This window comes from Nyctibius grandis, chromosome 5 (genome assembly GCF_013368605.1).
Source record: "Nyctibius grandis isolate bNycGra1 chromosome 5, bNycGra1.pri, whole genome shotgun sequence".
NCBI classification, from domain to species: domain Eukaryota; kingdom Metazoa; phylum Chordata; class Aves; order Nyctibiiformes; family Nyctibiidae; genus Nyctibius; species Nyctibius grandis.
In genome coordinates this window covers 29432061-29456514 of record NC_090662.1, presented here as the reverse complement: position 1 = coordinate 29456514, position 24454 = coordinate 29432061, and the positions used below count along the sequence as shown (strand labels likewise).

General features: G+C 39.6%; 1 protein-coding gene across 2 annotated transcripts in view; it reads left to right on the top strand.

The window, feature by feature from the left end:
• Positions 1-24454, top strand: part of CFTR (CF transmembrane conductance regulator) — a 90873-nt gene that overhangs the window by 37783 nt on the left and 28636 nt on the right. The window contains exons 12-18 of one of the 2 annotated variants that reach the window (XM_068401879.1): positions 7992-8086; positions 10562-10648; positions 11522-12254; positions 13402-13530; positions 18144-18181; positions 19380-19633; positions 19767-19846. In XM_068401879.1, coding sequence (XP_068257980.1) covers positions 7992-8086; positions 10562-10648; positions 11522-12254; positions 13402-13530; positions 18144-18181; positions 19380-19633; positions 19767-19846 — 1416 coding nt within the window. Of the gene's footprint in view, positions 1-7991; positions 8087-10561; positions 10649-11521; positions 12255-13401; positions 13572-18143; positions 18182-19379; positions 19634-19766; positions 19847-24454 lie in introns of both variants that reach the window. The other variant, XM_068401878.1, reaches the window with a different exon arrangement.

The following is a 24454-nucleotide window of genomic DNA, read 5'->3' as shown; positions in this document are numbered from 1 at the left end:
TGCACAATGAAAGGCAGTTGTGTATCGGAGGCTCAGTGAGGGAGTTTGTCAGGTCTAAGTACCACTGCTTGTCATAATTTCAGGATGACACTGTATAGATATATAATACTGAAGAAGCTTGAGAAGGGTTCTCAAATGCATCTCTATGTGCATCAGTAAAAGCATGTCTAAGGTACTTTTTAAACTTCTGTTTGTACAGCTTTTATGCGTATTTTTATGGTAGTGTAGCCTGCTTTATATGTGTAAAATGATTCAGAACTTGAATATAATTACATTTCTTGATTATTTTTTTCGTTTGAGTGTAAGTAGGGCATCAGGGGAGGTAAAATCATGTTTTGCAATGTGTTTCTAGTTACTGGAGTTTGGAAATGGGCAGAGGTTAAGAGAAGAGCAGTGGAAGGTGATATAGAAACAGAAAGACTGTGTTGGAGTTCAGATGAAGGGACTGTAATTAAGAGCTACCTTAGAGTCCTTGTTGTCCTGTAGAAACAGCCTTACTGGCAAAAATTTTTTCTGAAAGCCCAGCACAAACTAAATATGGCTGCAGTGAGATATAATTGGTGTGTAGACATTGCCCTTATTCTGGTGTGATGCTGAACTCAAGGGAATGCCAATACATATAAATTACATGATACATTCTGTGAAACATCACAGTAAAGAAAGTTCTAAAGAAAGACATAGGAGGAGGGCTGCTTGTTCCTTCTCAACTGCCTTCTTCCTCTTTTTTCCTTTCCTTGAGAAACAGCAAATATTTTAGCAAACAAGCAGGATGAGTACCTAATTTAACATACTTCTAAAATGAAGGTGCCAGTTTGCAAATATGAAAGTGAAGGCTTCCAACTTCTAGATCAAACCATTCCAGCACTAATCAGTAGCCCTTACCATTTGTCCTTTATTCAGAAGATTTTTGAAATAATCTGTTTGAATAGGTTTGATTTTGAGTATGCAGGTATTATCACAAATCTGTTACCTTTAAAATCTTATATTGGCATGCTATGATAGAGAGAAGCCAAGTTGTAATTGGTACGGATTCTGAGCTAATTTCCTAAAGACAGTCCCCATAGTAAGGCTTAAAGGTACTCGAAAAGTAAGATAATATGAATTGGTGCTGCCTCAGCTGAGGTTATCTTTTATTCTTTTTTGACAGTGTTTTACCCTTTTTATCAAGTACTTTTCATCACGTTAATGATAAAAATCAATCAGCAAGAGATGGTGAACTTTTGCCTAAGACTTCAATTTAAGGACCAAGTATGAACAAATTTAATGCTGAGAAGCCATCCTGCACAATTAATTGATTTTTGTTCTCGTTGCTCAATAGCAAAAGCCACTGGGAGGTGGGAACTGGATGAGTTCATATATCTGTGGAAACTTGCTACTAAATTTGAAGTAATTCCACAAGTGTAACTTCCCCAGAGATTGAAGGGTTGTATTAATGTCATGGCAGGGATAACATGAATATAAATGGAATTTTGTAGGAGTAGCCAATCAGGTTTGCAAAATCCTTATTACTGATGTAATGAAAAATGGGGAAGGCATGTTGCTTGATTTTCAGATTTTTATGTTGAAAAATCAGTATTAATAGGCTACTATACACAGGGTGTGGGATTGTTTGGTTTTAGGACTTGCTAAGTTAAAAAGATAAAACCTTTGGACAGCTGAAGCAAGAATCTTTGTGTCTAAATGCTGTTAACATTGAACAAAATCATCCTAAGAGAATACATTCCTCCAGTCAAGATTGCAGAAGCAGGCTTGTTATTCTTGTTAAAAAATAAACAAGCATCGCCTCTCATTTGAAAGGGTGCGGTAATTCATTAGTTTTGAAACCATACTTCCATGACTTCCGTTTTTACCTTTTTGCAAGGTAGGATAGATATTTTTCCACCTAGTTAGTTCATTTGATCCTTCAATAGTTACCTAAGAGGCCATAAACACGTAATGGCAAACTACCTTTAAGAGATTACCACTGTTAAAGTAAACACATGTTCTGATTTGAGAGCCACCAGCTGCTCATGAATGTAATGTTTAACATGGCATGCAAATAGAGGAAGTGCTTCCATGCAAAATCACATAGTGTAATAGTACTAAAGAAATTTGCGGCCAGATCCTGTGTTTTTTTTGAGTTGGTTTTACAGGGAGTGCAGGAGATTCATTTTAATCTAAGAATTTAGATTATAGAGAGAATAACTAGAGAAAGAGACAGTCAATATGCCAAGTGCTGGTTTGTGTTCCTGCATGTTCAACATCTCCCTGCAAAGGATGGCATCCATCCCTGGGTGATGAGGTCACTGCAATGTCAAGGATGACCTGAAACAGAAACACATATCCTTGCATCTTGCTGTACTACTCCAGCCCCTTTTAGCTGTGTTGGTTTTGGGTTTGTTTGCTTTTTGTTGGTTGGTTGGTTGGTTTGGGTTTTCTTTGGCAGACAACTAAATCAGTAGGTGTTGAGAGGTTATTATGTCAGTGAGTGAAATACTTTGTGCCCTGGTTTTGTGCCTGTTTTTCACAAGGGATATTGGCAGATTACAAAGTGTGTGGAAGAGAGGAACAGTAAGGATTCAAGTCTGGAACTGAGTGCTTTGTAGTAGGTAATTCTCTACAAAAGGATATTAAGAGCTAGCTTGGTTACCTGATCAGGTACATGTCTACAGTGTAAACTCTGTGAGAGCAAGTTACTTAGCCTGTCTTCATAGCTGGGGAGAGCAACAGGCATGTCAAGGTGAAGTTCATCTCATCCTAATGTAAACAGCTAAAATAGCATAAATGCCTCTTTCAGGCAGAAAGTCTGCATAATATGTTGAATCTCCCATGACAACCATTGCACCTCAGACACGTGGGCCCAAAAGCTGGCTACCTTTATACTTTTTCCACCTTGCACTGGTATGATCCACTGGCATGAGCAGACTCCTCTAACTGAAATTCTTGTCTGTGGCCCAAAATCATGGGCAGGTCAGCTGTGAAGCTGCTGACACAGTGAATTCCCTGAGGGAACTGGAAGTAAATAGGCTAGCACAGTTTCTTTATAGCAGGGGAGCATCTCAATTAGAGAAAAAAATAGACTCAAACTCCCAAATGCACTGACTTCAAGAAGTTTATCAGTGATCAGATAAACAAGTGTAACGGAGCCCCTCTACAACGTTCTGTGTCGATATCACTTAGTTAAAAGCCTGTTTCAGTCAAGAGAGCTCTCCCCATCCCTTTCCCTGTCTTAGGTACAGGGCTTTGGACTGATTTCCTTGGACGTTGTCATATCTTCTGTGTCACATCTGGAATCATATTTAATTCCCTTACCCTGCATTTAACTTACGCACACGCAGCATACTGACTACTTCATGTTTCAAAACTCTGTTCCACGGGAATGTTTCACCATAGAGAAAGCGAGTTTTGCCAGCATTCGTGTGAGTTTTGGGTGAGCCTGACATTCTGCTCAAGGTCACAAACTCTTGCGAAAACAAAGCTTATGCTTTTGGATCATTAATCCTTCATAAATTGTTCAGCTGAAATTTAACAAAAGCCTTGCTTTCGGGAATCATAGGCAGAGAGAGGAGAGTTACCTAAATAAAATAAAATTTTAAAAAGTAATTTCTGATTTGAAATACTTTAAAGAGATCTGGTTCTCTGGCTTCTGGCCCAGGAAAGTGAGTACTTAAGTATGTACAGGATGGTTACCCAAAAGCCAAGATATAAAAAATTACTGAAAATTCTTCCTCTTTTAAAAATTAACAGAAATGTTCACTAGTAGGTATGAGCCTGAAAAATGACTTCGTTTCAGAACTTTAAAACTTCAAATTTTGCAGTTTAGTTCATATCTGTCTTACTTCCAAGATCATTTATTTTCTGAAAATCAGGACAAATTGAAAGTTGTACTGTTTGCAAAATGACATTTCAAATTCATTATCTGAAGATTTTTAGTAATCACTGAATTCAAATCTGGAGGTTTCTTTCAGTTCCATTTCTACCTCGTTAGTGTATTAGAACTGAATACAATTGCTTGGAAGTACAGAAATAATCATGTTAGTGAGAAAGCAGGTAACAGAAAATTTTCCTCTTATAACTAAAGAGACAAAATATCAAATGGGATGGAACATTATTGCAGCTCCTGCTTGAAACCTGTGGTGCTGCTTCTGCTTAACTTGTATTCAGCTTTACTTGGCATTTGATACAATAAATACTTCAGTATTTTTCTTCTAATTTATTGCAAATAGTCCATGCTACAGGAAGGGCAAAGTCTATTCAGAGGCAGCTTCTCTAAAACACAGAGAGAAAGAAGGCAGCAAAAAAGGGAGTACTTTGGTAGGTGAGAAGGAGGTAGCAATGTGAATGGGGGGATTTTCTGGAAACTGTGAAAATAAACACAGGGAATGTTAATGGCAATGAAGAAAAGGAAGGGGATAGAAGTGGTAAAGAAACTGGGACTGTAGAAAAAAATGGAAGTGAAACAGAGGGAAGGGTTAGTGAAGATGAAATGGAAAGAGTCAAGACCATGGCTCTGTTCCATCAGTTTAATGACTATTTTATCTGTTTGGAGGGGGAGGCAGAAGAGGGAAGATAAAAAGCCACAACATTAAGGACATATTTCAGGAAGAAAGAGGAGCCCCATAAGTAAAATATATATGTTCTATCATTAGAACTGCTTGAGCAGTTTGAGTAGCCTTGGATATGTAAAGCAACTATTTGCTGAAAGACATGGTTCTTAGAAACTATTTTCTGTCATGCTTTGTTAACTTAATTGTTGCTAATGATTTATCAAATGATTTTGATAACAAACAATCTCTACAGAAAAGACAAGTGTGAAGTCCATTCTGAGGTTTCCTTTTTTAATAGAGACCATATATCCTCTTCACCCTGAAAAGAGATATTACCTTAAACTATCTCAGCTATATTTTTCCATACCAAGCCCAAAGGTATTATGAGGGTCATCCCTTTGCTGCTGAGGTAGATGAATATGACATTTACACTGTTAGAAATGCAAACAGATATTAAAAGGGGTGCCTTCTCCTTGGGTGTGCAACTTGAGATCTGTTAGCTCCTGATATTAGAAGCATCCACAAAAGTGATTAATGTCTGTGAGAACTGTGGGGAGGGGGTTATTCTCTAATAGTTACCGATAGGTTTCTCAACCTAAGCATTTAGAAATAGATATGTTAAAGAAAATCCAGTGGCTACTTCATTAATATGCTGGCGTTTGTGCCGTTCAGCATCATTAGATTGGGTTTGTCCCTGGCTTGAATTCACTTCCTGCATAAAATGACAGCAAGGATGTATTTGGACCAGCCCTATGTACTTTTTTACAATAGGTAATGCATGTTCCAGCAAATGGCATTGTGTGTCTATTGGACTTCATCACTCTGTTTACGTCTTTGAAAGAAATTACTAAACATTTTTTAATTATTATAATTACAGCCTGAAAAGTTCTTTGTCTGTTCCATGCCACATATTATCCTGAGGTGAAGGGTAGAAGAGAGCGGAAGGGGAACTCATTAAAAGTCTGATTAAAATTCCATGTTGACACACCTGCAAAGCAATATATCTGAGGAAATCCCACCACCATTTAAAACAAAGGGAGCCCTGGAATTAATTTGAGTAGGGCTAGGATTTTTCTCTGTTTTCAGGGGAAGACACACTGGGTGCAGTTCTTCACCTGAGTGTTTTTGGAAGAAGTAGAAGCAGGAAACAGCAATGGCACCAGCACCATTACAGGCAGCAGTACTGGTAGAAATGGGAAACAGTTGAAATCAGCTTAGATATCTAGATACTTAACCATGCAAATCCCAATGTTCAGGTGAAGATATTGAGTAAATGTCAAAGTTACAGATGAAGAACACAGCTCCCACATGCATAGTGAAACCACAAGTGATCTGAGCACGTAGTCTCAAATAAATGCCAGAAAAGCATTTATGCCAGAATTTCACATGTTCTCTCTAAATACTTCATGACCTATAGGAAGATGATTTTGTCACGTTCAGAAAATCTTCCTTTAAATGTGTTGCCGGCACTGTTTTTCACGTCCCTCTTTCTGCACATACCTGAGCTGTTACATTAGTACTAGGGATTTGCATGTGTGGCTCTCCTTTTACAAAAGGGAAATAACTAGTTAACATGAGAAGAATTTAAAAATCACCTGCAATAGCTTTTCCATACATAAGAGCATCTTGATTTTAAGGTCAGAATCCTCTAAGTCAGGAAGTAAACGCTATTATCAAATTAAAGAGTTGGGAGAATCTCCCATTTCCTGACAGATCAGGCAGTCAATGTCTAGTCCTTGAGTGGCTGGACCTTTCATCTGTCACTGATCCAGGGCTGAACAGCATTGTTCACTCTTTTCCTGAGGTCAGGCCAATTTACAGGGGAGGAAAAAGGAAACATTTCTCTGGAAGGATTTTTATTTATTTATTTATTCTGCAAAACCTCAGAGATTTGGAATGCCAACAGGCTGTGCAACAGAGGGTAGTTACCCATCAATATCACAGCAGGGGGGATCAAAATTGGATTATATCTGACTTTGTATGAAATGCAAACTTCTAGAGAGCAGCACAACTTAGAATCCCAGGTTGTATTGCCCTGGAAGTGCTTCATGTGTCTTCCAGTCTTTTTCCCAGAAGCTGCAGGATTTCTGTGGGTGCTGCAGGGTGCATACAGACAGCTGAGTTCCTGTGTGCCCCTCAGCTGCCTGAGGGAAGACGGACCCCAAAACAGGCTCCCTCTTCCAGGGCGCTGCCTGAAGCCTGCTCCCACAAGCTTACTTTCCGAGGGATTTTGCATGCCACTTTTTTCCCCCCAGAAGCTGCACTAAAAGGAGAATCTTTGTAAGCATGAGAACACTGGAGCTGATTTTGTCTGGTATCAGATGCCTTGGTCAGCTTCTTTAGCTTCAGAGGATCCCTGCCTTGGGAACGGGAGTGCGTGCACAGGCAGCAAAAGTGGCAGTCTGGTGCTGCCAAGTGGGGAGCGCAGGTCCTGGGAGCTTCTGGGCCACTTGAGGCTTCCATCTTGGCGCATGGCAAACTGCCCTAGAGTCGTACCTGCTGGAAACCTAGGTTCCCTGGGGCACAGGGAGGTCATCCAGCCGGTGTTTCTGGTAAAAGTCCCCTGCAACTACCACCACCACCACAGTAATAGTGGTGTCACTGTATTGCTTAAGGGCATAGGCCAGGTAAGGCTTGAAGGCAGAATTAGTATTTTTTGTTAGAGCAACTGTAAAAGTAGAAAAACTAGACATCCTTCAGGCACACAAGCCATTCTCCATGTCTCCACTTCCATCAATTACTGTGGTTTGCATGGATCCTCAGTTTTGGTACTAAATACTGCTCTCAAGAAAATTTATGGCCACCTCTACCAGTGGGCCATGAGGATGTCCTTTTCTCCTCTCTCTGTCTCACATGAGAGTGAAATGGTATTTTCTGTTTTTATCACTGGCTAAAGATTCATTTTTAGCATAGCCATGAGTTGTAAGTAACAACCTGAGCAGTGGAACTTGGCTCCCAAAGCTTTTGCAAACCTTGAGCATTCCTGGCATTCCCGGCTAGGAGTTTTGTGGAAGCGTTTTTTAATGAACCTGCCTGAAGTATAAATTTCTCTGGGTTTTGAAGAGCTCAGATCCAGAGTTTGCTTCTTGCTGTCCCTAACTTCAGTGGCAAGTGCATTTATCATTGTTATTTGACAGAAAATTCGAATGGTTAACATCTTGATTGATATTATATGAAGGTACTTTCCTTGCTTTTATGGAGATCTAGCAATTAAGAAAAACATTTGTTCTTGAGATCTTGCAGCTCGTGATTGCTTTCTGCAATAGAATGATGTTTTCTTTTATCACCATTTCTGATTACATAAACAAATGAAAGCAACAAAACTCTGTGGGACATTTTTTTTGTTACAACTTCTATCTAACCTGTCTGTACGCTGTTGTACACTATGCTTCCATCCAGTCTGTAGCTTGAGTTTCTTGGATATGGAAAATACATGTCTGATTCTTAAAAAAAAATTGTTAACAGGACATTTCCAAGTTCCCAGACAAAGATTATACAGTGCTGGGCGAAGGTGGAATCATTCTGAGTGGAGGCCAGAGAGCACGAATCTCACTAGCAAGGTGAGTATTTTGCTCTTTAAGTAGTGTACTGTTTCATGTATAAGGAAAGTATTATGACTAAGCACTTAAATACGTGTGGACCAAGTCCTGCTGAATAAATGTCCTCCAGGTGTATCAGGAACTTCATTTTACTATCAGAAATCTGAGTTTTGCTGTGTGATTTTGTTTGTGATACACCTGCGTATTTATTTATTGAATTTTAAAAGTTTGATGTCAGATGCATGCTATGCCTTAGTTGAAGATGAATCTTTCCCTCCCTGATGCAAGATGCTGTTTGGACATTCAAACATTTAAGTGTAGCTTTCTCAGTACCGAAGAAGCCCATACAAAGATACAAATAAGAAATATTCCAGGATCTTTCCCTGCTATGACACTTCTACAAAGCAGTCTCTATATTGATTGATGACGTACTCTCTGTCTGCAGGTAACAAAAACGAAAAAAAAGGTCATGTTTCAGAAAATGTTGTTGATTGTTTTGGTCTTTTTCTGTTGTAAAAAGAAAAAGTGGAAAGCAATGGCTAGTCAGTACCCATGATAATGGTCTGACCGTGTCTGTTTGACCTTCCAACGTTAGTTAGTAATTTTGAAGGTCTACAGAACAGTAACATAGGTGTTTATCTTATAAATTAGCTATGTGTTTCAGCGGAATCACTTAGCTATTATCAGAAAACCAGTAGTGATAGCTCCGATGTGTAAATGGCCTCATTTGTTTCTGTGCCAGGTGCAAATTGTGCTGGTTCCCATGCTCAGAAATGCTGAGTAGAAGTAAAATCACGTTATCGTGATCCACACTGGCATCCCATGAAAGATGTGCATGTCTGTGTGAGGTTAAAAGATGGGTTCAATAAAATAGGCCAGATTCTATGAATAATCATGTCTGTCACTTTTCAATGGTCACAGCTCATTTACTGGAGGATCACAGAACTGATATAACATATTTATTGTCAGCTATATAATTATTATTTTTAAAACAATTAAATGTCCCAAAGATAGTGGCTGTATCTGCTTTACGTTTTGTTTGGGCTCTGGTCTAAGCTCAGCATATAGCAAGATGTGCAGGTGTTGAGGTGTGAGTTGCAGATGAAACTGAGAAAGCTAGAGGAGAAAATTTAGGATTATAGCCTGGGTTGTACCCATCTGCACTGGCGATAAGCCGGACGTTATTTGCTTGAACTGGCTGCATACGTGTGTCTGGTGTACTCTGTGCAGTCATATGAAATGAGAATTGCTGCTGGAAGTGCCATCAGCCAGCCGTCAAGCAGATGGAGATTGCCTGAGTCCATCTTTCTTACAGAGCACTGTCAGTGCCTGCAGCTACAGCTGGGGGAAAGAAAGGACCAAGGGAAAAAAACACTCCATGCCCTGGGTTTGAGCTAGCTCACTGGCCTGGTACCCTAAAGCCAGTCATGTATAGCTACTAAGTCCAACATACAAATTATAGCAATAATTCGAGTGCTACCATTATTTCAGGAAGAAACCTGGAAATTTTTTGCTGATGAAAGCGCCAAGCACAGTACGAACTTTTTGTTGTTGTGCAGCCACTACATCATAATGTATGGTCAGTGAAATCCATCATGACAGGGGACTTTTTGATAAAGTTGCTTGGTTTATTAACATAATATGCTATTATTGAGGGCTTTTTCTCCTGGTGGTTAAATATTTTCACATTGTTTAACATAATGATTTTAAAATTAATTTTTAGAGTACTTTAAGAAGTACTGAAATGAGCTGTCCAAATGTTCTTTACTAATTATACCCTGATTCATATCACATCATGATTTTCATACTCACTGAGGAAGGCAAGGAGCCTTTTTGAACTTCTATTGAAATTGATTTTAAAAAAACACCTCTTAACAACAGGTTTAGATCTCAGTGAGCCATGTCCAGGCACATACAGCTTAAGGTCCTAATGCTACAAATAGTTTTTCATATCCTGAACTCAAAATATTTTACAGTCCCATTTCAGATAATGTTTGCAAGATCATGGCTTATTAATACACTTGTCTTTGCTCACTGGTTATTTTGAAGTACTTTTAAAACAGTGCTGAGACCTAAGTCTTTTCACACGCTTATTTACATATATGTAATATTCCTTCAGGCATCAGTAGACTTACAGTAGGTACTAAATTCCCATTTAAATGGTCATTGTACACCAATGGGGACTGTCAGATTCAGTCCATAAACAGATCTTTAGGGTAACCTGTGTAAAAGGCAGCCATATAGCTTCCTTTGATTGCACAGAAATTAATGGAAAACTGAGTTAGCTTGTAATGTGGTCTGCAGCGCAAAAAGGCTTTATTGAAAGGACTTATAAGCACATTTAATGTTGAACTCCAGCTCCATATTGGTGTTGTAGAAAAGTCTATCAATTACAAGTTTTTGAGACAAAACTGTAAAGGCATTCTTTTAAAATTATATTTTTATGAATTTATATGGCTTGTGAAAGTTAATGTTATTTCCATTTTCTCTGTTCAGAGCAGTGTACAAAGATGCTGATTTGTATCTCCTGGATTCTCCTTTTGGACATTTAGACATTTTTACAGAAAAAGAGATATTTGGAAGGTACTGTATGTTTTGATAGATTGTATGTAAGAATCTCACCAAGCAGCACAAAATACAACCAAGAACAGAAATTTAATAACAGTACAAAAACACTGACGTGATCAAAATTATACCTTTTGAGGTTGTTTATTTTTAGGGATTCTCATGACTGACTATTTTGTGTTAGCAGTAGCACAGCACACTGTGCTGGAAACAAGCCTGGGCCAGGTGTGAGCATTGCTGCTCCCTCTTCCATCTCAATGTATTGAGCCTGCTATAATCTATTACTCCCAGAGTGCATAGGTTTATATCTGGTGTGTCTGTGTGCCAGAAAGGCTTTCATTTTAAAACACTTACCTGCTTTGTAAGTATAAATTTTTACAAAAAGCTATATTTTGTCTTGTTTTTTCTAATCGCTGAAAGAATGGTCACCTGAAAGTGCCCACTGACCAAGAGACTGGCAGCAGGTTGGCCGAAGACACAGACTTTTGGCTTGTCCTCAAAACAGTAAGGACACACACTGCCATCCATGAGCTTTTCAGTCACCACAAGTTTGAATTTTTGAAATCGAGCTAATACTTTTAAGTTTGGTAACAAAAGATCTAAGTAACCCTAAGATGAAAAGAAATATTTAATTTTCATGTTGAACTGTGCTTTTTGGATTGACCTGAAGATTAAATTTTCCCCCTTTTTTTGGTTCCTGTGATAAACTACTCACCCTTTACACATCTCAGCCTTACCACCTCCTTTGTAGTTTGAGGGAGCACCTAAGACTGCTTATACTGGGAGGGGGGGCAGGTAAAAGCAAATAGATTGAAAGTGAAAGGGATAAAAGCAACATTTAATATTGAAGGAAAAAAATCTCATTTTTAACACTTCTTTAATCTTTTATAGCTGTGTGTGCAAGTTGATGGCAAATAAAACTAGGATCTTGGTTACTTCAAAACTGGAACATTTAAAGATTGCTGACAAAATATTAATTTTACATGAGGGGAGCTGCTATTTCTATGGAACATTTTCTGAACTTCAGGGTCAACGGCCAGACTTCAGCTCAGAGCTGATGGGATTTGATTCTTTTGATCAGTTCAGTGCAGAGAGAAGAAATTCAATTCTAACCGAGACTCTCCGACGCTTTTCCATTGAAGGAGAAGGCATGGGATCACGAAATGAAATAAAGAAGCAATCTTTTAAACAAACATCTGATTTTAATGACAAAAGGAAGAACTCTATAATCATTAACCCCCTTAATGCAAGTAGGAAGTTCTCAGTAGCGCAGAGGAACGGGATGCAGGTTAATGGGATAGAAGATGGCCTCAACGACCCACCAGAAAGGAGACTCTCGCTGGTACCTGACTTGGAACAGGGAGATGTAGGTCTGCTTCGGAGTAACATGCTAAACACTGACCATATGCTGCAAGGTCGGAGAAGGCAATCTGTGTTAAACCTGATGACGGGCACCTCTGTGAACTATGGACCAAACTTTTCCAAAAAGGGAAGTACAACATTTCGGAAAATGTCTGTGGTGCCTCAGACAAACCTGTCTTCTGACATAGATATCTACACCAGGCGCTTGTCTCGAGACAGTGTCTTGGACATAACTGATGAAATCAATGAAGAGGATTTGAAGGTGTGTGCTGTTTTACATTCATCTTGGGTTTTGATACGGTGATAGTTTAGTGCAGTATACTCCTTATATATTTTCTACCTGACTATGTCATTCCTAATGCAGTACTTCTCTGTGGAATATCTTTTTGGAATATCTATGATATTTTTTTAACTCATATATGATCTTGAAATCATTTAAATCCTCAAAAATTTATTTTGCCTCATTTTTTCTCGTTGTTGAATGCTATCTGTAGAGGATTTCAATACAGAATTTTGGTCTCCTGGACTTTAATCTACCTTTAAGATTACTTATGCTAAAATTAAATTTGTAACCATAACATGGAAAAACATTGTTTTAAAACATTTGTGTAAAATTGACATTTGACATGTTAAGGCTCATGGAAAACAAAATACATTTGAAATACTAGCACAATTTTTAAAACTGGAATTAGATCAAATTTCACAAATTTATCAGACTGCTTAGCTCTTATGTTCTGATATGGATAATGAACAGAGGAATAAGATGGATTTTACACTGGTTTTATGGATGTGCTGGGAATTATGCAATTAAGGTTGAGTTTTGTACGAAGAACTGGACCAAAATTCCTTTTTTTCTAATAACTGTCAACTGGTCATGATAAACTCCTTTCATATCCAAAACTGGCAGCTAATTTTCACAGGGTAAGAAAATTTTCTAAAGTAGGTGGAAAAAAACCCTTTTTTCCTAGGTGGAAAAAAGTCTACAAGAAATATTTAAACTCATAATTTGCTGAAGCACTGCCCATTTTTTCTTTTGCTTTATTGATCTCAGCAGAAAAAAAATCCTCAGAGTATTTACAAATTTACTATAACAGTGCAATAATAATCTCCATTGAAAGAAAATAGCTATTGATTAACCATTTCTGGGTTTCTAGTAGTGCTGGACAAGTCTTCGTTGTTTCTTTCAATATTGTCTGAAAATTTCAAATCATCTCTAAACTATGTTGTTGTATCAAAGATGACTCAACCAGGCAATACTTTCCTCTCCAGCCATTATCAGACAATTTGAATGCTGCAGTTCAATTATTTGGAATGAGTTAGCAGAAAGAATGACAGCATTCATGTGTCAGAAATTCTCATATATAGATATTATTATCATTGTGACTATGGTCTTGTCAATTCTTTAACAGGAATGCTTTACTGATGATGCTGAAAGCATGGGTACTGTTACCACATGGAATACCTATTTCAGATATGTTACCATCCACAAAAACTTGATTTTTGTTCTAATTCTATGTGTGACCGTCTTCTTAGTTGAGGTAAGAAAATCTGCACTTGATGTCATGTTACTACAAATGATGTTTGCTCAAACTGTGTTGTTTGTGATAAAAGCATAAATGGTTAAAGCATCAAGACATTAGCTCATTTATGTATCACTTATTGTAAAGTGCATTTACACCAATGCACGCAGTATGGGCAACAAACAGGAAGAGCTAGAAGCCACTGTACAGCAGGAAGGTTATGATGTGGTTGCCATCACAGAAACGTGGTGGGATGACTCTCATGACTGGAGTGCTGCTATGGATGGCTATAAGCTCTTTAAGAGGTTTGGCCTGGATGGGATTCACCCCAGAGTAATGAAGGAACTGGCAAATGAACTTGCCAAACCACGCTCTATTATCTACCAGCAGTCCTGGTTAACTGGAGAAGTTCCAGCTGACTGGAAATTAGCAAATGTAACGCCCATCTACAAGAAGGGTCGGAAGGATGATCCAGGGAACTATAGGCCTGTCAGCCTGACCTCGGTGCCAGGCAAGGTGGTGGAACAGATCATCCTGAGTGCCATTACACGGCACATGCAGGACAATCGGGGCATCGGGGCCAGCCAACATGGATTCATGAAAGGCAGGTCCTACTTGACCAACCTGATCTCCTTCTATGACAAAGTGACCCGCTTAGTAGATGAGGGCAGGGCTGTGGATGTAGTCTATCTAGACTTCAGTAAGGCATTTGACACTGTCTCCCACAGCATCCTCCTAGACAAACTGGCTGCCCGGGGCTTGGATGGGTGGACTCTTTGATGGGTTAAAAACTGGCTGGATGGCCGAGCCCAGAGAGTGGTGGTGAATGGGGCAAAGTCCAGCTGGCGGCCGGTCACTAGCAGTGTTCCCCAGGGCTCAGTTCTGGGGCTGGTGCTCTTCAATATCTTTATAGATGATCTAGACGTAGGGATTGAGTGCACCCTCAATAAATTTGCAGATGACACCAAGCTGGGTGGGAGTGTCGATCTGCTGGAGGGTAGGAAGGCCCTACAGAGGGATTTGGACAGGTTAGATAGATGGGCCGAGACCAACGGCATGAGGTTCAACAAGAACAAGTGCCGGGTCTTACACTTGGGTCACAACAACCCCATGCAGCGCTACAGGCTGGGGGAAGAGTGGTTAGAAAGCGGCCCGGTGGAAAGAGACCTGGGGGTGCTGATCGACAGGCGGCTAAACATGAGCCAGCAGTGTGCCCAGGTGGCCAAGAAGGCCAATGGCATCCTGGCCTCTATTAGGAATAGTGTAGCCGGCCGGTCTAGGGAAGTGATCGGACGATCACTGGTGAGGCCGCACCTTGAATACTGTGTCCAGTTCTGGGCCCCGCACTTCAAGAAAGATGTTGAGGTGTTGGAGCGAGTCCAGAGGAGGGCGACCAAGCTGGTGAAGGGTCTGGAGGGTCTGACCCACGAGGAACGGCTGAGGGAGCTGGGGTTGTTTAGGCTGGAGAAGAGGAGGCTCAGAGGTGACCTTATTGCAGTCTACAACTACCTGAAGGGAGGTTGTAGTGAAGTGGGAGTCGGCCTCTTCTCCCGGGCAATGAGCGACAGGACAAGAGAACATAGCCTCAAGCTTTGCCAGGTGTGGTTCAGGTTGGACATTAGGAAGAATTTCTTCTCAGAAAGGGTCATTAGACATTGGAATGGGCTGCCCAGGGAGGTGGTGGAGTCACCATCTCTGAATGTGTTTAAGAAAAGACTGGACATGGCACTTAGTGCCATGGTCTAGTTGACACGGTGGTGTCAGGGCAATGGTTGGACTCGATGATCCCAGAGGTCTCTTCCAACCTGATTGATTCTGTGATTCTGTGAACTGTTGTTAAATGATATTGCAATTACTTTTGTACTGTTTAGACGAGCATTTCTCACCAAAGATAGTGATTTGTGCACAGCAGCAGAAGACCCACCTTCTCAAATAATCCCAGTTATTTTCTGCTGTGTGGTACCATAGATAAGAATTGTTGCCCTAGGCAGGTCTCTTGTTCACAGGTGAATAATCTTCCATTTTCCATTAAAAGATAACTGTGCAGAGCTTTGGGGAGTTAACAACAGCAGTAATTACTAGAATTTTTTCTATGAGCATATACATAAATTCTGAAGGATTGCTTTCAAAAATGAGTTAGTAACTTTGCTCCTAGTGAAAGAAGAGCAGTGGGTAAGGCAGAGACCTGAATGCCTGTGATGGCATTTAAAGATGGATAGGGTGTTTCTGCAGTGTGCAGAGAAGACTTTTTCCAAGTACAGTGGAAAACGCTGTCAGGAAAAGTGCTGAAGTGCCTGATCATGCAGGTCTGACTATTTTTCTTGTAACAGAAATTGCCTGCTTTTTGTCTGGTCCCCCAGCTTAGGAAAAACTTTTAGCATATATACAGAATCTCATAGTGTCCATTTTTACAATTAATATCCTAAATCAAGTCTTTTTCTGAGGGAAGGAGATTAATGAGACTGTATTCATATGTCAAGTTATAAATATGTTACCAATTTCTCTTGGCATTTTCCAGCATGAACTGAAAGAAGATAAGAACCCATTAGGAATATAGAACTAGTTTCTGACTGATGTCGATGAAAGGTTTTCAGCAGTTTGGTGGTGGCAGTCAAACTTCTAGTATCATCAAACCTGGAGAAGGATATGATTGATGGTATCCTGAATTTACACTAATGTTATGTTGCAGATGATTTAAATTAGCTCTTTTGGACCAGGAATAAAGCCTGGAGCTTGGACCAGGAATAAAGCCTGGAGCTTAAATCTAGTTTGAGAGCTCCAATTTTTAAACCACCTCCAGAAGCAAGACAGTATTTAGGCGTGTAGCTGTTCTTATCATGTAAGTTTTATTTTCATGGTAGTGGAAAATAGCTGAATGTGACTTGTAGGAGAAAAGGAAATTTTAACTTTGAGGTATATCAGATTTATCCCTCTATATTCAGCGTACATTTCTAACCTTGATTACAAATTTTTGCTTTTACATTAGACTAAAACCTCTTTAAATAATTTAAAGGCCTCATCTTCTAATTGAAGAACAACCCTTATGACAAAGAATGTATCCATCTAAGTTAAAATTTCCAGTGTGACTATTGCTTAAGTAAAAGCAAAATTAATAGGCTGGAATTTATTCAGTCATAGCACAGACTATATAACCTTTAGCAAACCTCTGTGCATGAGATGAAATACCATGCCAAGTGGTTATGTGACCTCTGCTAACAGTTTGTACCCTTCTGACTGTAGACAATGAAGAGAGGCTAGAGATGAACATCCAAGTGCTGAACTGAGAGAGTAGTGACAAGTAAATTGAAAGTGGAGTTTTAACACCTTTCAGAGCTGGATGGGACTATCGTGGAAATGCTAAAGATGCTATTTTAGATTTAGAATGGATTGTTTTTTATTTTAAGTCCCAAGGTGAGTCCACACAGATCACCATAAAGAGGGCATTGTTTGTACATTCTTCCTAGACTTGTGAGGTGTGTGTGTGTGGCTCACTTAAAAGTGGCTCAAAACTCAGTTTCCTGGGTGTAATACCCAGAGACTAGGGTTGCTGAATGGGAAGAAAAGCAGTTATGAGTGAAAACATGTAGAAAGGATTTGTGAAGTTACCCTGTCATGGTATTGCGTACCTTCATCTTCCCAGCTGACAAAAAAAGTGTTTCTCTGTTGGTCAGGAGTCAAGATCAGAACAGAATTCTGCTGGCAGATGTAAAAATATTATCGTGAAAGAAGCCTGATCCTTACAAATGTGTAAATTCAGGTCATCATGGTCAAGCTTGAGTTATTTACTCTAAGACCTGCAAAAGTCAGTGGTTCCCAAGGAGAAGACTTTAATTATGTGCTGAGGTATTATCGTAATAGATTCCTTTACCAGTGCCATAAAAATATATGGGAAGAGGATGCTAGAAACTATGTTTAGACCCTTAGAAAAAAGATCATAGGCAGAAATAGGGCAGACTGAAATGTGGTGGACTAGATGAAGATCTCCAGTGTCTCAGTGGACAGACAAGAAAACGTGTTATAGAGGGAGCTTCTGTTGAGCACTGAAGCATCTCACAATAAAAAGGGTTTAATTCCAAATTTTCAAAATATTAAAATAGATTATTTGGAGAACTATGTAAAACTAGCAGCCAAGCAATATCAGACAAATAGGTATATCAAATGTAGATACCAGCTAGCAAAAACAACAATGCAAAAATAACAATGTTAAAGATTTGACATTTATATTTCAATAGCTGCCTTTGAAGATATTGAGAGACTTACTCTTTTAGGGCCATCAAGAAATATTAATCTTTAAAAATATGTTAAAGCATACAGTGAATGTTCCTTGTCATGAGGAATGCATTAGTAAGCCTTTGTTAATAGTACAGTAAAAAACAATAAAAGAATATTTAGGCACTTGAGAGTTTGATTGTAATACAAGTCTAAATGTAGCTTTTCTGGTGGGATGCACTAAATGGTTTCTGTGGAAAGAGAAGCAGATATGACAAGGGTTTTGCTTCAGGAAAGTTTGACTTCCATCCATTTATAATGCTTTCTCTACAAACAATTATAAAGTCAGTGAAAGAAGATAAGTAAAAAAAAGTACATAATGTGACAAGACAAAAAAATGACTCTGTTTTCTTTGTTCACAGGTAGTTGCTTCTCTTGCTGGCTTATGGTTTCTTAAAAAGTAAGTAGTGGTGATCATTTATTGAGTTTGAGGTCTCCTTTATATTGATTGTTGATGTAAATAATTAATAAATTCTGCCAGAAGCCTGTATGGATAGGCACTAGCTTATATTCAATAAAATGATTCATAGATGGATGAACCATATACCTCATGTAGGTGGTATCTTAAGCTGGTACTTCTTTAAGTGCTATAATCAAATGTTTTGTGCCTTGTTATTGAGCTCATAACAACATACACAAGACTTTTCCTGGGTCAGCTCACTCTAGAGATGCATGGACTTGATTATCCTGAACAGACTGTGGTTCACTGCTGTCTTTCAGAGGTGCCACGTGAGACATTTGCTTAGGAACATTTTAAGGGAGCAGTTTCTGTAAGACCCCATTTCCTCTGCTCACCTATGAAAAATTCCCAGAAGTTGCAGGGTCAGGCAGATGAAGGCTAAAACATACTGAGCAGTGGTATGGCTTTTCCTGGGTTAATGCTTTTGATTTCTGTTTTTGTCCTGCAGTGCTAAGTCTGTATGTTTGAGTATAGAAAGCATATGATGACTTACGTCTGATCTGGAGGAGGAGGGATTTATGTTGATGTCCGCTTACAACAGGTCACTAAGGCTTTTGATTTTTATAGTACACCTGAAGCATTTTACTTCATAATAATTCACTTTTTTCAACGCTTAAAGTATTTTTTCTGCTTAAAAGAAGCAGATGTATTTTCCTTGATTAGGCTAGTTTTGTCAGTGATTAAACAGGCAGTAGATTTGCAAGAGACTACCAAAGCAGTACATTTGCACAGTAGCTTGGAGAAAACTATTGTAGGGGGTCATAGTTATATACCAATGGCTTAATTTCCGTCTTGATAAAAACCCTTCATTGCACAATTGCAACTAATTTCAGAAATTACTACAAATACTGATAGGCGCCTGAATCACCAAAGGTATCTGAGGAGATGAATAAGCCATTTATTGCCTTGAGCCCTGAACACACACAGAGTAACTTTGCTTTAGTAGAATATGGGGTAGTTAATAATTTATATTCCATACATACAGGACAATATTTAAAAAATTACTGGAAATATATTTAACTATTAACATAGTTTTAAAATGAATGAACATTGCAGTACTATTTGCTTAGTAGAGAAAACAAAAGAGAAAAACCTGCAATTTCCAGTAATGCATTTATTTGTAATTTCCATCACCCAGGACAGCTTTGAAAGCAAATGCAACGCAATCAGAAAACAGTACCTCTGACAAACCTCCTGTGATTGTCACTGACACCAGCGACTACTACATCATTTATATCTACGTGGGAGTGGCAGATACCCTGCTTGCCATGGGAATCTTCAGAGGTTTGCCCCTTGTGCATACGCTTATAACAGTGTCTAAAACTCTTCATCAAAAGATGGTGCATGCAGTTCTTCATGCACCTATGTCAACATTCAACTCTTGGAAAGCAGGTAACTGAGATGGGAACTCATTGACTCATGTGTGGGTTTCACTTCAATTAAACAGTTTTCAGTCTCTTAAAGGATACTATTGGGGGTGTTAAAATGTTTGACTTTTTTTTTCTTTTTCTTTCTTAATCCATAGGTGGTATGATTAACAGATTCTCAAAAGATACGGCAGTACTGGATGACTTACTTCCACTGACAGTATTTGACTTCATTCAGGTTTGTGGAATAAAAGTTCTAAATTTTGGTGTCTTATAGCACTGTAAAATTTCAGCCGTACATCATGCAAAAAAATTATATTAATAAGAAGAAATAAGAACTGGAATTAAATCCCTCTTCCTTTTTTCAGACTGCGTATCTGTTTACATAGCTGCTTATCTTTAAGTCAACTTCATTGCTTCTTTTTTGATTACTTGCCTATATGTGTACTGCCACCGTTTGTGCAAAACACTTTTAGTACTTAGGCTCAGAAATAGTTTTGCCCTGCAGATCCCTACAGTACAGGTATCCCTGCTGCTGCCCACATTCAACTTCAAAGGTGTAAAGGGCATTCCTTCATTTCTTTCAGTTATCTTAGCTCAAGATTAATTTTTTTTTTCATGTTGTCCTTTGATTGCATTCAGTCATTTTTATGACTTTACCTCCTTAACCTCTTCTGCTCCCAGTTTGCTAGCATCATTCTCAATTTACTACTTCTCTTTTGTGGAATATATTCTTGGTTTTTCTGTGCTTTTTTCTTCTGTGGAAACTCTTCCAAGCCTGCCTTACTGGGCAGTTTGACCCATGATGATGTGCTTTCAACTTTCAGTTGGGCAATTCAGCTCTTCTTTTTTTCTTTTTTTTTTTTTCCCCTTCACAAGTTTGACTGCCTAATTTTGTCTTTTATCCTTCACATCTTTGTGGCTTCCCCGGAGTCTCTGGGATTTAAGCTGAGCCTGTCAGGCACTGGATGGAGAAGAGCTTTAGATGACTCTACACCTTGGAGGAATTTTACACACCTAAGAGTTGTAGAATTGCAAGCTTTTTATTTTTGGGATGGAAAGGCTTGTTTCCAGCCCGCCTCCTGGGAAACTCCATGCATTGCAAAATCTTGAGTTTTGAATGACCTTCCAATTAATCCACACTGAAAAGAACGTTGAAGAAATAAGAGATAAAGGCAATTCCAGTGCTTCTCAAGGAGGATGCCTTTGTTTGCTCCCCATCCTGCCCTTTGGAGATTTGTGGATCCCAGCGCCCCTCATTGGTGTCCCACCGCTAATGCTGTAACACCAGCTTTTCCTCAGATAGACCTGGTTCCCAGAACATCTAAAAAATAAAAGCAAATCTTCCCTGGCCCTCCTGTTCCTCTTTACCTTTATTTAGGCGATATGCAGGCCCAACTTAATCAACCCAAACACTCTGCTGCACAGACTGCCCATCTCCATCTGTACGTTTGCTCTGCTTTACAGTCCCTACTAACATGACGGTCTGATCAAAACCGAATCCCTTTCCCTATATCTTTGTTAGTGATTGATAACTTTGGCTCATGACTTTAGAGAGGCCAGTGCAGCTGCACATGAAGAGGTTCATGGATGTTACAGCTCTACTTCATGTCCTGCTGACATCATGAAGATTTGCTGAATGAGTAAACATGGATGTTGAGACCTTCTCTGAATCATTAGTGTCATCTTTGGTGTCATGAGGATTCACTACTGTCTTTTCTGGTGTGGCCATTTTGTTTCTGATATTTTGGATCTGCCATGGGGATGTTATTCCAAAATTATTTTAGTTAGTCTGTCTCTACGTTTCAAACTATCTACAAGAAACTGAATAGTTTTTCATGTTTTCAAGGATAAGGAAAATCCCTAGATTTGGCTTTTCTGTTCTGATGCCTTTCAGAGGCTAACCTATGCTCTGACATCCCATAGGTACACCTCTGTCTCCTCAGTCTTAACTGCAGAGGCTCTTGGACAAGCACGATAAGCTGCCCTGTCTTTCCACGTTCTTCTGGTGAAGATCATTGAACCTACCCACTGAATGCTTTTTACCAGTCATCCCTTCATAAAAAATTTCTTCTGATCCTCCATAGATTCAGGCTTGTTTGGCAGCTTCAGAATTCCATGGACTCTGCTAATGGACAAAGTCAGATTCCTCTGAAAGATACAGAAAAGTTATACATATGACTTTCTCATTCTGTGCTGATTATCGCAGAGTCACAGAATGTGGAAGAGACCTCTGGACCTAGGGCTTGGGACCTCTACAACCCCCTCTGCTCAAAGCAGGTTCAGCTAGAGCAGGTTGCTCAGGGCCATATTGTATGTGAGATACGCCAGTCCCTTTATCATCTTCAAGACCTTTCACTGGATTCACTCCAGTATGTCTGTCTCTCCCTTGTACTGGAGAGCCCACTCCAGATACAGTCTCACTGGTGCTGAAGAAAGGAGAAGGATCCCTTCTTTCATCTTCTGACAGTGCTGCTGCTGTTGGCCTCCCTTGCTGCAGGGGTATTTTGCTGCCTCATGGTCCACCAGGACCCCCAAGGCCTTCTCGGCAAAGCTGCTTTCCAGTCAGTCGGTCAGCCTCCAGCCTGTACTGGTGCATGTGGTTATTCCTTCCCAGATGCACAGATCTACAGAAAAGGTTGGCTTCTAAATGTACTGGGATGCCTAAATCCGAGTCTAGTGGGGATGTAGACTTGGTCTCTTCTAGCCTTCATGTATGTTTGCATAAGTTTGTTCTTCTGACTTCTGAGCTTTTCCCAAGAATTTGACACAAAATTTTGGAGCTGGTTCTTACTCCCTCTTTTATGAGAATGAGCTGATAGATGACTCTGGCTAGCTCCTTGTTTAGGGACACTGCCTCCTTCTCTATTGCAGTTGTGGATGTCATGACAGTTTTTCTTAGGACTTTTATGGGCATTAAACATATCAGGGGGCCTTCCTTTTTAGGGAGCAGGGCTCTTCGTCCAGGATGAATGAGGCTTCAGGATGAAAGAGGCCAGGGTTACTCTCCAGTCACTGGCATATACCCAGTTGCCCATGAAAGAAGAAGCAGTATTAACCTTTACGTCAATGACAAGAGATAGCATCTGTGATGCTTTCTCTGACAGCCGTCTGACCTGCTTCTGTATATCTTGGGTATGAATTGTAGTCAGCTAATGACTGCAGTAGCATTACCACTTGTTTTAACATCCATCTCAGTCTTCTAACAGTGCTTACAGCGCAGTCATAATTGCTTGGAGATCCTTCATGTGAGATGCTGCTAGCATATATTACTTGTCCCTAGGGTTTAATGCAGTCACACTCAAAAAGTCATAGTGAACTCATTGGACATTTGTCCCTGTGGTCATGACTGGTTTTTCCTAAATGCTAAACCACAGTGGTTAACCACATTGGCTGCTGCAGTCGTCGCCACCCTGAACACTTGCTGAATTGTAGTCTCTACCACCAGCTGCATTTTCCAAACTGGTGACACAGAGGAAGCACTGGAATGTGTCTCCCCGTCTGACCTTTGTCCCAGGTCTGGAAGCTCAGCACCTGGGGTCACTGCAGCGCAGCACCATGGCTCTTAACTGAGCTGCATAAGCCCTCTGCTGCCATTCCTTGACCACAGGCCACTGTATCTGGCTTGTGCGTTGATTCTTACTACTGCCTTTTTAGAGAAGGCGTCATCTTCTGTTTGATTTTACACTTATTTTGTGTTTGGAGTTTATGAGATAACACAAATTTTCATATTCAACTTTTTAGTGAAGTAACTGTTGGACCAGCAGTGAGAACAATATGGCGTCATGGTGGCCTTTGCAAAATTTGAGTAAATGATGGAAACAGGGATTAAAACAGTCACTGTGTGACTGTGTAATCTCAAGTAATGTGAGAGCTGTATAATTTGGCTCAATATCAATTGAACAGCTCATTTGCTTCTTAACAGAGATACAAGAGGTACAAAATTCTGCCGTTTGAAATAATGAGTAAACACAAATCCATTCTTGCATTGCTACGGACCAGTGCTATGCAGCCTGCACAAGCATAACCCACGTGTGTCACCATTCTTTTAAGATAAATGAGGAAAATAGTGAAAGAAATCTTTAACTAGTTCAGCTGTTACAGTAATTTTTTTTTCATAAACTTTAATGCTGGTATTGCATTGCTGAGATTTCTGATGAAAAAAAGGGGTAGGAAGCCTGGAACCTGCTTACCTGTTTGTGAAAAACCTCTGACTTGGACTACTGGGGATTTAAATCCTTCCTTGAATTTATGTGGATGTAGTAGCAAAAGCACCAGCTGCAGGTTTCTTCCTAATGTGAAAATAGTTTTGCTTTCCATCTATTTCTTTGCTGACTGGTCATTTGCAGTGATGTTTCAATGCGATGTTCATCGTTTTGTCCAAATTGTCCATTTCCAGTTGCTTTAGGCTGATAATTTTGCGGTTTGAGGAAGTTGTTCAGTGTGAAAGGTAACACCCTGATACAAAGTGGAGCTTTGCTATTCCATGTACACTGATATACTTGATTTTCCTTAGATTTAGGTATGAGACAAAAACAGGCTAAGCACTTAAGGTGCTTCTAGAGTAAAGACCAAAGCCTGATTTAGCTAAATTTGTCTGAAGCTACTGAGGATGAGGTCTTATGAGAATGGTAGTAGTCTCTGGTGGGTTAAATAGATGAACTCTGGAATGATTTTGTTCCTTTTGAGTCATCTGTCACCTTAAACCATCCTTTTTTTCTCCTGAAACTGCTAATTTTTCATACAAGTCCTCTTATGACTTATTTCCTTACTTCTGATCAGGACAAGTAGTAGTGCTAGTTTCATATGTGGCTTACAGTCCCTTGAGCAAGGATTGATGTGCGAC